The sequence below is a fragment of the Moschus berezovskii genome, chromosome 1, assembly GCF_049115385.1.
Source record: "Moschus berezovskii isolate FMDL1 chromosome 1, NW_MosBer_1.0, whole genome shotgun sequence".
NCBI classification, from domain to species: Eukaryota; Metazoa; Chordata; class Mammalia; order Artiodactyla; family Moschidae; genus Moschus; species Moschus berezovskii.
The window spans coordinates 130,327,391-130,342,106 of NC_142460.1; the positions used below are offsets into that span (position 1 = coordinate 130,327,391).

The following is a 14,716-nucleotide window of genomic DNA, read 5'->3' on the forward strand; positions in this document are numbered from 1 at the left end:
GAGAAGCATAAGTAACTTTGATGCTGTTTGCATGGTTGTGATGACTTCCTGTGACCTGAATTATTTCGTTGCTAAGTCGTGTCCAGGTCTTTTGCGACCCTATGGACTGTAGCCCACCAGACACTGTCCATGGAATTTCCCAGGCAAGAATACTGGAGTGGGTTGCCATTTCCTTCTCCAGGGAATCTTCCTGACCCAGGGATCGAACCCATGTCTCCTGCGGCTTCTGCATTGCAGACAGATTCTTTCCCACTGAGTCACTGGGGAAACCTGTGACCTGATTATGAGAAGCAGAGGGTACGGGTAGCAAGCACAGGCCAGAACCAGGCCCCTGGGCTCAGATCTCAGCGTCTACTACTTACCGAGTAAGCCTCTGTGGTCTCTTGCTTTATTTCCTCATCCATAAAAAAGGGAAGGCAAGGGTGTCTCCTCACAGGGTTTTTGCGAGCATTCTGTGCATTTGTGGTATAAACACTTGTAGAAAAACGCTTGGTAATTAGTAAGCACGGAGTAAGCATTAGTTCCTGTTGCTTCTAGAAAAAAGGTTACTTGAGTGTATTGTCTCTGATGTTACACTGATATCATAATTTAGACTCATAATTTTAATATCATACTAAAAGATACATACAAATAACTAAAAGTTTTGAGTTGTTCTGACCTAATGCATGTCAACCGAAAAGTTGATGCAATTCAATTTTTTAAAAATAAGGTTGGACTTTCTTCCTTATTTAAAAGTTTTCTCAGTCAGCTCAGACTGCTACAACAAAATGCCACAGACTGAATGGCTTAAACAACAGAAGTGTATTCCTCAAAGTTCTGGAAGTTGGGAAGTCCAAAATCAGGGTGCTGGTAGATTTGGTGTCTGGTGAAAACTTTCCCAGATTTGCAGCAGCTCACCTCATTACTGTGTCCTCACATCGGGGTTGGGGGAGACCAAGTCTCTTTTTTTTTTTTTTTAACTTTATTAACACAAGCCTTTTTTTTTTTTTTTTTCTTTTGCCACATTGCAAGTCACATGGGATCTTAATTCCCTGACTAGGGATCCAGCCCCTCTGCATTGGAACACAGAATCTTAATCACTGGCCTGCTAGGGAAGTCCCCTCCGAGTCTCTTCTTACAAGGGCACTGATCCCACTATGACCTAACCTCCTAAAGGCACCACCCCTATTATCGTCACACTGGGGATCAGGGATTCCATATGTGACTTTTAAAGGAATGCCGACGTTCAGTCCATGGCAGTATTGTAGATGCACTTTGCCTTAAAACAGGAAGCCACAGTTATGCCGGCCTGAACCAACCGTTTAGTCCTCAAACAGGGACAACTGTGTGACCCAGGTGACACAGCCACAGAGACTTCTGGCCTCTGTCCCTTCTGGCTTCAGACAAAGCCGGTGTTCTCCCCTTTTGACTCCCAGCCTTTCTTTCCTCATTAGGGTGTCTAAGGCCCTTGTGCATCTCTTGAGTTGTAACACACCTACCTGTGGCTCTCTGGCCAGATCACTCTGCAGAACTGACCCCTTTCCCCCAAAGCTCTGGGCCTTCAGTGGGGCCACTGTCAGCTGTTTTTTTATGTTAATTCTCAGATTCAGTCATTCTTATTTCCTTTTTAAAAGGTGATCTGTTATCAAATTTCTCTAACAGGCTAGATCTGAGGCCTATTTTTAGGAGGGACCTCAGTCTTCCTAAGTTACCTTGTTCCCCACCCTCTGCTCTGGGAAGGTAGGACCCTGCTTGTTTGCCATCGTGTCTTGTGCCAGACAGTCTCCTCTGCTGAATGCCCCTAGTAGGAATTGCCCTGGCAGGACAAGCATCACTGAGGTCTTCAAGCAAATGATGTAACAGTTTTAAAACCTTGATGTTGAGTGCAGACTAGAGGCCAGCACTGTACTGAGTTATTCAGTCCTCACAATAGCGCTGTGAAATAGGGCTACAGTTTTCTGAATTTCACAGATGAAAGTAGTAGCAAAGAGGGTTTTAACCCACTTGGCCCATCACCAAACCCAGGGGCTAATAATCATGATCAAAAATTGCTTCCATTTATTGTGTATGTAATCTGAAACTCCAATACTTTGGCCATCTCATGCGAAGAGCTGACTCATTTGAAAAGACCCAGATGCTGGGAAAGATTGAAGGCTGGAGGAGAACGGGACGACAGAGAATGAGATGGCTGGATGGCATCACCGACTCGATGGACATGAGTTTGAGTGAACTCCGGGAGTTGGTGATGGACAGGGAAGCCTGGCGTGCTGTGATTCATGGGGTCGCAAAGAGTCGGGCACGACTGAGCGACTGAACTGAACTGAGTGACAGAACTGAACTGATTGTGTACATATTACATGCCAGGTGCACTGGTAATGCTTTGTAGGAGTTGCTCCATGTAACCCTTGATCTGATCCTTTGAGGTAGGTTCTAGTATTATCTTCACTTTTTAGGGGGAGTGTTCCACACAGCTTGCAGGATCATAGTTCCCTGACCAGGGACTGAACCGGTAGCCCCGGCAGTGGAAGCACAGAGCCCTAACTATTGGACCACCAGAAAAGTCCCTATCTTCACTTCTTAGAAGAGAAAATGGGTAGGGAGAGTTCAGAACAACATGGTCACGTCATACAAGTTGTAAATGGCAGACTAGGCTTAAATGAAAAAAAAACCAAAACAAAACTGGTCAAGTAGTGAAGAATGGACTTTGTTGTGAAGATGTTTCCTGGGCTAGTAATGTTTTTGAAGGATATAACATGGCAATTTCTGGAACCAAGGAGACACCTGTGACCCTTTGAATAAAGCCAGTCTATAGCACAGTTGACAGTCTTGCCTGCCCTCGTTTCCGGGCACAGACAACCAGCCAGACAACCTTGCCATTCCAAGGAGTGGCTGGGGTGGGATGCCAGCAACTCAACGGCGCCGGTCCATCAAAGCCACTGAGTTCTTGCCATGATCAAAGCCGGCCGCCCCAAACCCAATACTCAAAGGCAAGAAACTCCTATCTGTGAATCACCTGCTGGCCATCCAAGCTTGAGGAGGAGTCCCTAAAGAAGAGGAGGCATGTGATGGGATCTTAGCTTGATGATTTCTATCCAATTGTACATCAATTTGCTGAGGGGAGACTCTGAAAAATGAGTACGTCTCTTCACAGGTGAGGACCTGGGGTGGCCATATACACTCCCCTCCCTGTTCCCTGGGATACGAATTGAGTTCTGAGGGGAGGACTCACCTGAGAAAAGATTGGGGGGGACAGGGACGGACTCTGAATAGTCCATTCTTTATGGCCTTTTCATATTAAGGAGGAATGTGATTAACAGAATTTGAAAATTACATGGTATTCCATCAGGTAAATCTTTTAAAATTCTCATTGTTTAAAGAATTAAAAAGCACATCTCTCAAGCCAGAGCAAGGCTATTATCCATGTGGTTTGGGCAGGAGTTCTTTATAATTTAAAGCAAAGGGAGAGTTTTTCTTATTATAATTTAGAAACAATTCTCCCCTGAGAGACCAAGGGGTCACAAAAATTAGAATAATGTAACTAGAAAACCTCTTCATGATGTTTTTCCCAATTGGAGGATTGGAACAGTATGTATTTGGCTAATGCACAGTATGTTACTGAGCTGTGGTTAATAGGGAAAAACATTTTTTGTGTTTTACTTTTAGAGTCAGATGTTGAACAAAAACAATAAAGTATATTCTCACAGGCTGTAACTTCACTCAGACGGCCTCAGTATTAAAGTAGATCAGTCTTATGAGGCTCCCTTTAAAATATGAGATTAAAGGACTTCCCTGGTGGTCCAGTGGTTAAGAATCTGCCTGCCAATGCATGGAACATGGGTTCAGTCCCTGGGTCTGGAAAGATTCAGATTACATGCCACAGAGGAACTAAGCCCATGCTCCCCAACTACTGAGCCTGTGCTCTAGAGCCGATGCTCCACAACCAGAAAAGCCACGGCAAAGAGAAGCCTGTGCACCGCAGCTAGAGAATAGCCCCCAGTCACTTGCTGCAACTAGAGAAAACTCACACGCAGAAACAAAGACCCAGCAGAGCCAATAAATAAATAATAAAAATGTTTAGAGATGTTAAAAAAATAAAACATGGGATTAAAAGAACTAGTAAATGGGCAAGGATATCGTGGCATTCTTTCCAAGGTGATTTTTTTCAAATTTCACCAGTTTTCATTTTTCCCACAATGTGTATTTTAGCACTCAAAGCATTCCAATCACATTAGAAAAACAGAATTACTTTTTTTTTAATTAATTCATTTTATTTTTAGAACATAAGATAAATCTCAAATCCACTTGGCAATAAATATCTTAATAAATATAACATAAATAAATATAAGTTCACACGCTTTCATGAACACAAAATTATATAAATAAATACTTTAAAATAAATTATGTTTGAGTGTTTGTTTCTACAAACACTTTGGTACTAAAATAGCTTATAATTCCTTGCTCTTCTTTTAAAGGGGAAAAAAAGAAAACATGTTCTGTGAGGACATTTTCCCTCATCAATTTGCTCATGAAAACTTATAAAAATAACTTATCCCTAGTAAATATGAAATAGACTTGATCAAAAGAATCACATGGATAGAACAGTCACATTCTGCAAGTCTGGAAAGATTACTCATGGAAACAAGCATGAGAATTCTGTACCAGCTTCAGTAGGGACAGGTCCAGCCACACCCTCCCCAGTTCTTAACCCGTGCCCTATTACAATCTCTTTGGTTCCAATTTTTCTAAAAATGATTTTAAGGTTAGGAGAGACCTCAGCATTCTAGGAAGAACTCAGATAGCTCATCATTCTGTCGATGGTCACCGCACGAATTCTGAAGGCGTGAAGAAGGATGCAGAGCTTGACTTTTGTCTTGTAAAAATCCAGTTCTTCCAGGGAGGGTTTCTGTGGCACAGTCTCACTGTCGAAATCCAGGGCCTAGGAGAATAAATATTGAGCATGACATAGACGGTATTCCAAAATTAAAACGTTCATCTGTAAAAACGGGTGAAGCCAATACACGTCTCAGAGCCCGCAACCCACTCCTTCATTCCCTCCCCTAAACCCAACGCAGATCCACTCCCAGCCAGATGGGCAGGCAGAACCTGAGAGAAGAAGTGCTCATTATCCAAGCACATGGATCTTCAGTGAGCTCTGAAAAGACCCTGAAAGCTATTTAGAAAATCATCAGTGGGAGTTGCATTTTAGAAAGGAACAATTCTGTTAAGAGACATCTGCTGTGATATCCAATTAATTTTTGTACGTTACATTAAGAAGCTATGTCCTTTTCAGAACAGGGAGGTGATGGATTGCTGCTGATCGGAAACTGTCAGTTATCAGACCCGCTGACTACAGATACTCAGTCGTGTGAGATAAATAAACCTGGCACTGGGTCTCCCAGTTTGAGCCCTTTAATTTGATAACACAACGTAAGACCATGTGTGCTCAGTTGTGTCTGACTCTTTGTGACCCCATGGACTCTAGCCCATCAGGCGCCTCTGTCCATGGGATTATCCAGGCAAGAATACTGGAGTGGGTAGCTATTTCCTCTGCCAGGGGATCTTCCTGACTCAGGGATAGAACTTGGGTCTCTGCATTGGCAGTCAGGTTCTTTACTGCTGTGCCACCCGGGAAGCCCATATATTTGCACAATGATCAGCTTTTTTGCTTGTACTTCCTCACAAAAAGCCTAAAAGAAATATAGAGTGGGTCATCACCCCATTTCACAGAGGAAGAAACTGAGGCACAGAGGTGCAGAATGTCTGAGCATTGTTGTCTGATTACTGGTGGAACTGACTCCATTCTTGGTCCTGAAAATAAAATGTCATCTACAACTGTCTAGATGGTAACATTCTTTGATACTTGCATGATGTTTACTGCCTTTCAAACAAGTAATCTGGCACCAAAAAAAAAAAAAAAAGAAATAAAAATAAATTTCTTTTCAGATAATCATTCTTGATGCCCTATTTATCCTATGCCCTGGTCACCACAGCAGCACCCTGCTCTTTCTTAAGTGGTTATTTCTATGTTTCATATTAGTATCATATGCTCTGGTGATTCAGGAAATTACAAAGCAAGTTCTTGTCTCTGAGTAACACTGTGGACGTCCCCAGGTGATAGGTCATTTCTCTCTCTCATCCACATTTTGGTTCCGAATGGGTCCTATCCAGGCACCAGACTCGTGTGTCTTTACTAACAGTATTTGCTGGCCCCTGTCATGAACATCGCAGAGGTTTTAGAGATGTGTGAGAAGATGAGTGGAGTGGAATCCTTTTTTGGAGGTTTAAATCCTACCTCTGCCATTTCCAAGCTGTGTGACCTCGGACAAGCGAACAACCCTCTAAGCATGGGATTCCTCCTTTCCACAGGCCCCATGTGGTTGCCTTGGGGACAGCATGCCTACGAACATCTTTGCCCAGAGCCTGGGGCACACCACATGATCAACAAGCAGGAGGCTGCTTTCCTTAATGTGATCGGCTCATGTTGCCCTCTCACTAGAGGGTGCCCTCGAGGCTGTCTCCCCTACTATGTAGCTGGCTTTGAAAAAGGGGGCATTTCAGGCCTCCACCAATCCATGAAGGGCTGACAGTAGAGCCCTTCATCAGGGACCCTGGCTTGCTGTCTCAGCATGAAGGATGGGGGGTCTTACCTGCATCAGCTCAGCAATAGCTGCCAGCATGTTCTGGTCTAGAAAGATCTGCCTCTTAGGATCCATCAAAAGCTTTGCATTCATGGCCTGGAACTCCATGTGGTACATCTTCAAGTCCTCGTAGATACTTCTAAGGCACAGGGTCTGGGTGATACAACGAAGTGGGAAAGGAACCTTTGAGATGGGCTAAAAACATCCCCCTCTACCCCAATGCTGCATTTGAAGAAAGAATCTTGTGTCTTACTGTCATAAAAGAGGTCTTTCCAGAAGCCAGACAACTCCCATTCTATGAGAAAAAAATAATGAGATATCAATGATATGAATTCATAATGTGAGCTGAAACCTTCAATTTTCTGACTTACAGGTATTAAAGAGGTCTCTCTGGAAGCCAGGCAACTCTCATTCTAGAGCAAAAAAAAAAAAAAAAAAAATCACACATTGAAAAGGTACTAATTCTTAATATAAATTTTTTTGACTCCTCAAAAATATCAAATTTTTTCACTGTGGTAAAAAAACACACATAAAATTTATCATCTTAACTATTTTAAAGTGTACAGTTCAGTAGTGTTATATATATTTCACACTGTTATAAAAAAACTACATATTTTTACACATTTTTGTTTCAAATTGAACTTCTACAATGGGACCCATTGACATCCCATGAGGATACAGCCCAGAAGCATGCACATTTTTGGAAGAAGATGAGGTTTGATGCACAGCTCTTAACCATGTTATAAGCTTTGGGAGGAAAATCCACTATACCGTGGCTAATTCCAGTGGTAAACAGGCCTCCACTGTGCTGGTTTTATCTTTGGTGATATCTTCATGATCGATCTCCTCAGAAGTGCAAGAGTAAAATTCTAGGGTTTCCCTGGCCTGTAAAATATAAAAAAAACTCAGCTTATGATATTAATAAGGCACCAGGCTCCCCATAACGCTGGCACCAAAGCAAGAGTTGGTTGCCTTTGACCGCCATCTCTGACCTGTAGAAAATTCAAGGTCTTCATAAGACAGAAGAAACAGGTCATTGACACTCTCTCCCACTCCCTCCTCTCCTTTTGCTTACGGCATGTTTCTCCAGATGATATGTTTTTCCGTTATGTAAATACTATAAATCATTTCAACAGGCTGTGCTAATCAGCCTCTATACCATGCTGGGACACTTGCTTCTGATGAAAACAGTTTTTTTTTCCTTTTGCCAAAGCATCTGTGTTTTATGAATATCTTTTTCAAGTATAGCTTCTAGAGGGGGATTATTAAGGTCACCACTTGATGGATTTAACAAACATGCAACCATGAAAACAAGTGGAGATTTAATGTGTGGTATATATACACACACATCATCTTACAAGCATGCTGAACATATTTATGAAATTTAGCTTAAGAAGTCAGTGATTTGTTGATTGAAGATTGTGATCATTTTTCCATTCAACAAGCCTGATATATGCTACACTAGGTACTAAGGAACGTGACAAGGAAGGGGACTGTATTATTCCTGCCAGGATTCCCAGTTCAGCTGTGGAGACAGGTCAGTGCCCAAATGACCAGAGGACATGCCAGCAGATGAGAAGGGCTGAATTGAAGGGTCAGAAGGCTCTGAGAAGGGAGTGGAAAGAGATGAAAAGATTCCCCAAAGATGGGACATCCTCGGAGGAGGGGGATCGTCAGGCAGAGGGAACAGCATGGGCCTTGAATCAAAGCTTGAGAGTACAGGACACGTGTGGGCAACAAGTAGTAAAGCTTGCTACCCTGTCTGCGGTAGGAAGAAAAATACCCCCGCCAGAGATATCCACCTCCCAATCCCTAGAACCTGAGACTATGTCATGTTATGTGGCAAAGGGTAATTAAAGTTGTAGATGAAATTAAGGTTGCTAATCAGCTGACTTTGAAATAGAGAAATTATCCTGGAGTGTCTGGGTGGGTCTAGTGTAATCTCTGGGTCCTTGTAAATGGAAAAGAGAGGCTGGAGAGTCAAGGTCAGAGAGAGAAAGCATGAGAAAGACTCAACTGTTGGCTTTGAGGATGGAAGGGGCCACCAAGGAATGTGGGCTGCTTCCAGATGCTGGAAAAGGCAAGAAAATGAATTCTCTAGAGTCTCCAGAAAGAGATACAGCTCTGCTGACACCTTAATTTCAGACCAGTGAGACCCATTTCAGATTTCAGACCTCCAGGGCTGTATGATAATAATTTTGTATTGCTTAAAGCCATTAAGCTTGTGGTAATTTGTTATAGCAGCAATAGAAAATGAATACACTGTTCCTGGAGGCCTGAGCAGGTTGTAAAAAGTTAGATTTCCAACTACACTGCAACAAGAAAAAGAAAAACCTCCAAATAAGACAATAGTTTTATTTCTGTGATCATTGCCTTCCTTTATTCCAAAATGAAACAGTGACTATCTCTATTATTATGGCATTGTTAAAAAAGATGAATCTATGAAATAGTGCCTGGCATACAGTAGGCACTCAATAAATACTTTTTAAATGAAAAAATGAATAAATAGAGCATATATATATATAGGAAATGTGGGTCCAACTGCTATAGTTCTTCAAATCTTTTCAGGAGAAGCTAGAAATCTGGATTCTTATATGAAAGGTCTACATTTTCAATGGCATAAAACCCAAAAATTAAAATATAAAAGACACTGGCCAAACTTTATAGATCTGTGGGCTGGATATGGCCTCTGAATCACATGCATTTGCTACCTCTGTTTTCTCCACAAGTAGCCAGCTGATTTGTTCTGGCAAATCTGACACAGGAATCATATTTAAAAAGCAAATTGAGTTCTGTGATCTTCTGACCTTTGGTGCTGCCTCTGGGAGTAGAAGAGTCAAATTTTTCACATGAAGCATCTATTTAAATCAGAGCTCCTAAATTTTACCCATATCATATTTTTCTTTAGGAATCAAAGGACTTATCTCTGCAGTTTCCACTTGGTGTGCTGCCTTTTTAATTAAGATGGATTGAACTGTAAGGAACAATGGGCAGCCCATTATAAAAGGTTGAGGGTGGGGAGAGTTCGTTAAGGAGAACTTGTGGCACTGAGCTTACTTTAAGATATTCATAAAGCAACAAGCTAGAAATATTCAACAAAGATTTATTAGAGAGCAGGAAGATCAAAGGACATCTTTTAAAATATCAGTTTAGGCTGTTGCAGCCAAAGCAATAGATGTTGGAGTGTTTTTAAAGGAAGAAGAAAAAAAATTTTTTGCATTAAAATATGAAAGCTAAAAAAAAAATGAAGCTTTAAACAAAATTAGATAACTCGCCCTCTAGAAAAGGAAGCCTGGATATGCATTGTCACAAGCCCCCTGAAATGTGTTACTCTAACAACAAACAGAGCCACCAGACTGGAAGCTGGCGAGGACTGTGTGGGGCAGGGCCGATTCATCTTTGTAGCCCCTGGAGCACAGAGGCCGCCCCTAATAACAGTTTCCTGGATTGATAAGTTGTCAGAGGAACAGTGTGGGCCTGACACAATTCCATCTCTGTTGGCAGGCTACAGGGAACACTGTAAATATCCACTTTCCTCTGTATAGGCACAGCCAAAACGAATGCCATTGTAATTTATGACCTCTCCTGCCTTCTCTGGAGACACAATTTCATTGAGACTCTTTAGCTAATAGTTGGGCCATTTGTAAAGTTCCCTCTTTCTCTCTCTTGACAGCTCCTGATTAACTTCCACAATTTCCCTGCAGTTCCTTCAGGTGACCAGGGGTTCAGAGATGTCCCTTCACTAGAGAGACTGCGGTGGGAAAAAGGACAATGAAAAGCTCACCTTCTGCAGTGTGTTGCTGACAGCCCTCAGCAGGTTTTGGGAGTAGTTGAGGCAACTCTTTCCTGGGCCTGCTGTGGTGGTGGGGAGGCTCCTGCCCAAACTGAGGTGGGGCAGGTGGAGGAGGAGGACCACGGTGGACATGTGGAGGAGGGCTGCAAGGAAATCCAGGGGAGGAATGAGCAGGCCACCTCCATCTTCCATCTCTTCTGGCCATCTCCGCCCCGCTCCTTCTGGGCACCCACCTCCCACTGATCTTTCAGCAACTGAAAGAGGATGAATCAAGCTCTTGAAGGGCAGTGCTCTGTTCTAGGGTTGGAAACCAACTCGCAGACACTATCGCCTTGTGAGTTCAGACCAGGGTGCAGGGCAGAGTTCACCCAGAAAAAGTCTCCATTTCAGGAGGAGGGAAAGCGAGGCCAGGTGGGGAAGCCACCCAGTGTTTTGGAAACAGTGGGGAGACACAGCCTTGCTTTGAAGCCGACTGGCTGGGATCTGTCCTCTTAATGGTGTCGCCAAGGGAGCCTGGGCAAGAAATTATCCTGCGGGGCCTCAGTTTCTCATCTGTGAAGTGGGCATAATACTTAGCTCCTGGGGCTGTTCCACGGTTAAAAGAGAGGATGTCTTATTGGGCGCAGGATAAGCCCGCAGGGTCCCCCTGCATCCTTCCTCCTCTGCACCAGATTGCGGTCTTCTAGTCTCCACGTAGCCCATCCCAAGTTTCTGCCTCCGGGCCGCGGTCCCCCAACCGGAGCGCGAGGCTGGTTACTCACTGCGAGGCGGGCACATGCTGAGCCGAGCGGCGGGGACGCGGAACCGAGCCGGCAGCTGGACGCAGACGGGTGCACGCTGCAGGTGAGGGTGGTGGTTGGGAGGCCAACCCAGGGGTCACATTTTTATAATTGCCCGAGGCGCGGCAGGACTTTCCCGGGACTCTGATCTCTTGCTTGCTTTCTGTCTCTGTCTCTCTCTACATCAGCTTCTCGATGACACGTGGAGTCAAGCCCGCGGGGCTGGAGCGCTTTCGGATTAAATCCCCGTGCGCTCGGCCGCAGTCGTTCCGGGACGGCCCCGCCGCCTCCGGCCTGGCCCAAAACGAAAGTGAAATTCGGCGCAGCGTCGCGGCGCGGGGTCCCCGGGCAAGCCCGACCCCTGGCTCGCCCCCCTCGGACGCCCCCGGCCCCCAGCTACCCAGCCCTGGCCCCGCCGCCCCGCAGCGCCCCCTCCCGACGGAACGCCGAGTAAGGCCACCCCCTGTCCATCCAAATCTAGGGTGAGATCTGACCTCTCGCCTAGTTGGCGGATGGGGTTAGGCAAATCATTCAATCAATATTCATTTTTTTCAGATAGCCCACGGTGTGCCAGGGCGACACTGAGGGGCACCCAGCAGTGAACTGATCACTTTCGGCTCACTCCCACACCAAATCTGACTCAATGTGTTTTATTCCTGGCTACCATCTTAAATACAAAAAGGGATGAAACCAGACTGGCTATGCAATAACTACTCTTAGAAAATCCATTTTCTTACAGTGTCCAGGAGAAAATCGTTAGAGTTTAGTGGGATGGATGTACAGAGTCCTGGGAGGAGAGGTCTGAGAAAGGTCATCAAGGAGCAATGGAGTTGAGGAGGCAGCAAAAGCACCAGAAGGAAGGAGCTGCGACTTGATTGTTGACAGGGGAGTAGACATTAGACCGCTGCGGGTGAGATGGGATGCAAGTTCTAGGTCGAGGGAACAGGAATCAGACACACAGTTGGGGAAGGTAAAGGAAGGGGGTGAGCTAGCAGTCCTGTACAGGGTGTGAGGTTGGAAAGGGTGAGGGTGCTGTGCTGTGAGGGTAGTGGGGTCCGTGCTGGGAAGTGTACATTCTGCTGAGAATAGTGGGAAGCCTTCTAGGGTTTTAGGCAGGAGATGCGGTTGTATTTGCATGATGGGAAAATCAGCCGTAGTGTAGAGGATGGGGGCTTCCCTGGTGGCTCAAGGGTAAAGAATCTGCCTGCAGTGGAGGAAACCTGGGTTCAATCACTGGGTTGGGAAGACCCCCTGGAGGAGGAGGGCATGGCAACCCACTCCAGTATTCTTGCCTGGAGAATTCCATGGACAGAGGAGCCTGGTGGGCTACAGTCCATAGGGTCACCAGGAGTCAGACATGACTGAGTGACTAACACACACATACACAGAGGGGATGGGTCCCAGGGGTCAGGAGTGGAGAGCATGACCAAGCCCTATTCAGACTGGAGACTCAAGGGTGGGCAATGGAATCCTTAGGGTAGGGAGGGACCAAGACTTGGTAACTCCTCAGGTGAGCAGGATAGGAAGGTGCTGAGGATGGCTGAAGAGAGGTTGTTCTGGTTACTGCACAGGGGTTACTGTAAGAGGGGAGTGAGTTTGGAGGCGACACTGAGAAGTTCCACTTTGGATGTGTTGGGTTTGAGGTTCCTGTGGGACTTTTCAGTTCACTCATTTCTACCATGAGCGTTAGTCACCCTGGGTATGTATGAAAGGGAAGGTTGTGTTTGATCATCCACTCAGAGCCTGCAGTGGATCTGACTGTACTATGGCCCCAAGACTTCAGTGTCCAGTGTCCACCTTTGGGCAGAGCACTCATCTTGTTGAGGGATAAGCCTTTTGGAATACAGGAGAGAAGACTGGTGCTTCCTCTGGATCCCTGTTGAAGTCTGGATGGATAAGGTCATAGTAAGCCTTGAGATGTTACCGTGAATGCATGGCAGGGCCAACCTTTACTAAAGATGTGGTGATGAAATCAATTAGGAGAAAGCTCTGTTAACCCCTCCTCTGATTCCAGCTCTCTCTTTTGTTGGTATCAGTCCCCTGAGCAGATCATCTGCTATGAGGTACCCACCACAGGGAATGTTAGATGTGTGTAAAATGAGACCAACAGTTGATCTCTAAGGCTCCTTCCAAGGCCGTGGTCTATGAATTACCCCTTGGGGATAGAGAGCAATGCATCGTCAGAAACAGTTGCATCTGCAGGTTGTGTGAAGCAAATAAGGGGTGCTGAGCTGTACTGTTGCCATGGGGATTTAGGATGGAGTTATGTGTACTTAAAGTCAGAATGAAGTCAAGTTTAACTGAGCCATTTCTCCCTTGGAAGGGCTGTCTCCTGTGAAAAAGAATTTCTGCAGCATAAATGAGCATAGGGCCTCTGCTCAGAATGGATTCTTGGCTACCAGACATGGTTTCTAACCTGTACTTTAGTGAAACAGTTCTCTGATGTGCTGGACATTCTGTAGCCAAGGTAAAAGGACAACCTTCTTCTGAGATAACATTACTTTTCTATAAGAGACATTCTTTGCCCATGATCGCTACTACATGGTGTCTAGCACTATATTGGAAGTCTTGGCCAATGAGATAAGGAAAGAAAAAGAAATGAGAGATTTAAAATTGGAAAGTCAAAGACAAAACTCTCATTATTTACAGTTGATATATAAAAAAGCAACAGAAAGAATAGATCAAATACTAAACTAATAAGAGAATTAATCTGTATGGACTCTATCTATAAACTTCATTGGATACAAATACTAACTTTCAAGGATCAGCCAATTTTCTCTACATCTGTAACAACCTTTTGGAAAATATAATAAAAATAATGTTCAGTTCAGTTCAGTTCAGTCGCTCAGTCGTGTCCGACTCTCCGCGACCACATGAATCAGATAATAAATAGACGGTAATAAAAAGAAGATACCATTCACAATAGTAGCCAAACTATAAAGTAACTGCCTGTTGATGAGGAAAGCAGTACAGTGGTTAAGAATATGGACTCTAAACTGTTTGAATCCAGGTTCTGTTAGTTACTTGCTGTGTGTTCTTGTGCAAATTACTTATCTGTCTGAGCTCAGTTTCCTTATCTGAAAAATGATGATAATAAAGGTACAGTAGGGTGGTTGTGATTATTACATGAGTTAATGTAAGCATAAAATCATCTTTGGGGAAAATTTAGTCAAGAACATAGAGTGATTTAATTTAAATGGAAACACATAACCTTGGGTGGAAGATCTTAAGATATAAGTAGCTCAAGTCTCTTTTACATATTCAATGCAGTTTCACATATTCAATGCAATCCCAATAAAAATTACAAATAGCTTTTCTGAGGAACTTAATAATAAGCCTAATATAAAATATATAAGAATAAAAGCCCAGGAATATCTAAGTTAAACCTGTAAAGAAATAATAGAGATAGGCAAATAGCCCTACCAGATGTAAAGATATAGTTCAGAGCAATAGCAATAAAAATAGCATTTGGCAATAGGACAGTCAAATGCACCTTTCAAACAAAATAGAAAATTATAGACAGATTC

General features: G+C 44.0%; 2 protein-coding genes across 2 annotated transcripts; one reads left to right on the top strand and one right to left on the bottom strand.

Annotated features, from left to right (window-relative positions):
- Nucleotides 1-4,335: 4,335 nt before the first annotated feature.
- Nucleotides 4,336-11,381, bottom strand: IL12A (interleukin 12A). Its single transcript, XM_055418802.2, has 7 exons — nt 11,172-11,381; nt 10,402-10,553; nt 7,389-7,502; nt 6,989-7,030; nt 6,871-6,912; nt 6,627-6,770; nt 4,336-4,915 (listed from the first exon to the last, which is right to left on the bottom strand). Exons 1-7 carry the CDS (start codon nt 11,185-11,187, stop codon nt 4,760-4,762), a joined length of 666 nt encoding a protein of 221 aa, XP_055274777.1. The 5' UTR covers nt 11,188-11,381; the 3' UTR covers nt 4,336-4,759.
- LOC129551847 (uncharacterized) lies at nt 11,015-11,675 on the top strand. The gene is made up of 2 exons (XM_055420149.2): nt 11,015-11,253; nt 11,378-11,675. Exons 1-2 carry the CDS (start codon nt 11,186-11,188, stop codon nt 11,673-11,675), a joined length of 366 nt encoding a protein of 121 aa, XP_055276124.2. The 5' UTR covers nt 11,015-11,185.
- The last annotated feature ends 3,041 nt before the right edge of the window (nt 11,676-14,716 follow it).

Coding starts and splice junctions, on each gene's coding strand:
- IL12A (XM_055418802.2), bottom strand. Junction 7,503..10,401: donor TCAGCAACACACTGCAGAAG/GTGAGCTTTTCA, acceptor TATATTTTACAG/GCCAGGGAAACCCTAGAATT. Junction 4,916..6,626: donor CTATTGCTGAGCTGATGCAG/GTAAGACCCCCC, acceptor TTATTCTCCTAG/GCCCTGGATTTCGACAGTGA.
- LOC129551847 (XM_055420149.2), top strand. CDS start 11,186: ATGCTGAGCCGAGCGGCGGGGACGCGGAACCGAGCCGGCAGCTGGACG. Junction 11,254..11,377: donor CAGACGGGTGCACGCTGCAG/GTGAGGGTGGTG, acceptor TCTCTACATCAG/CTTCTCGATGACACGTGGAG.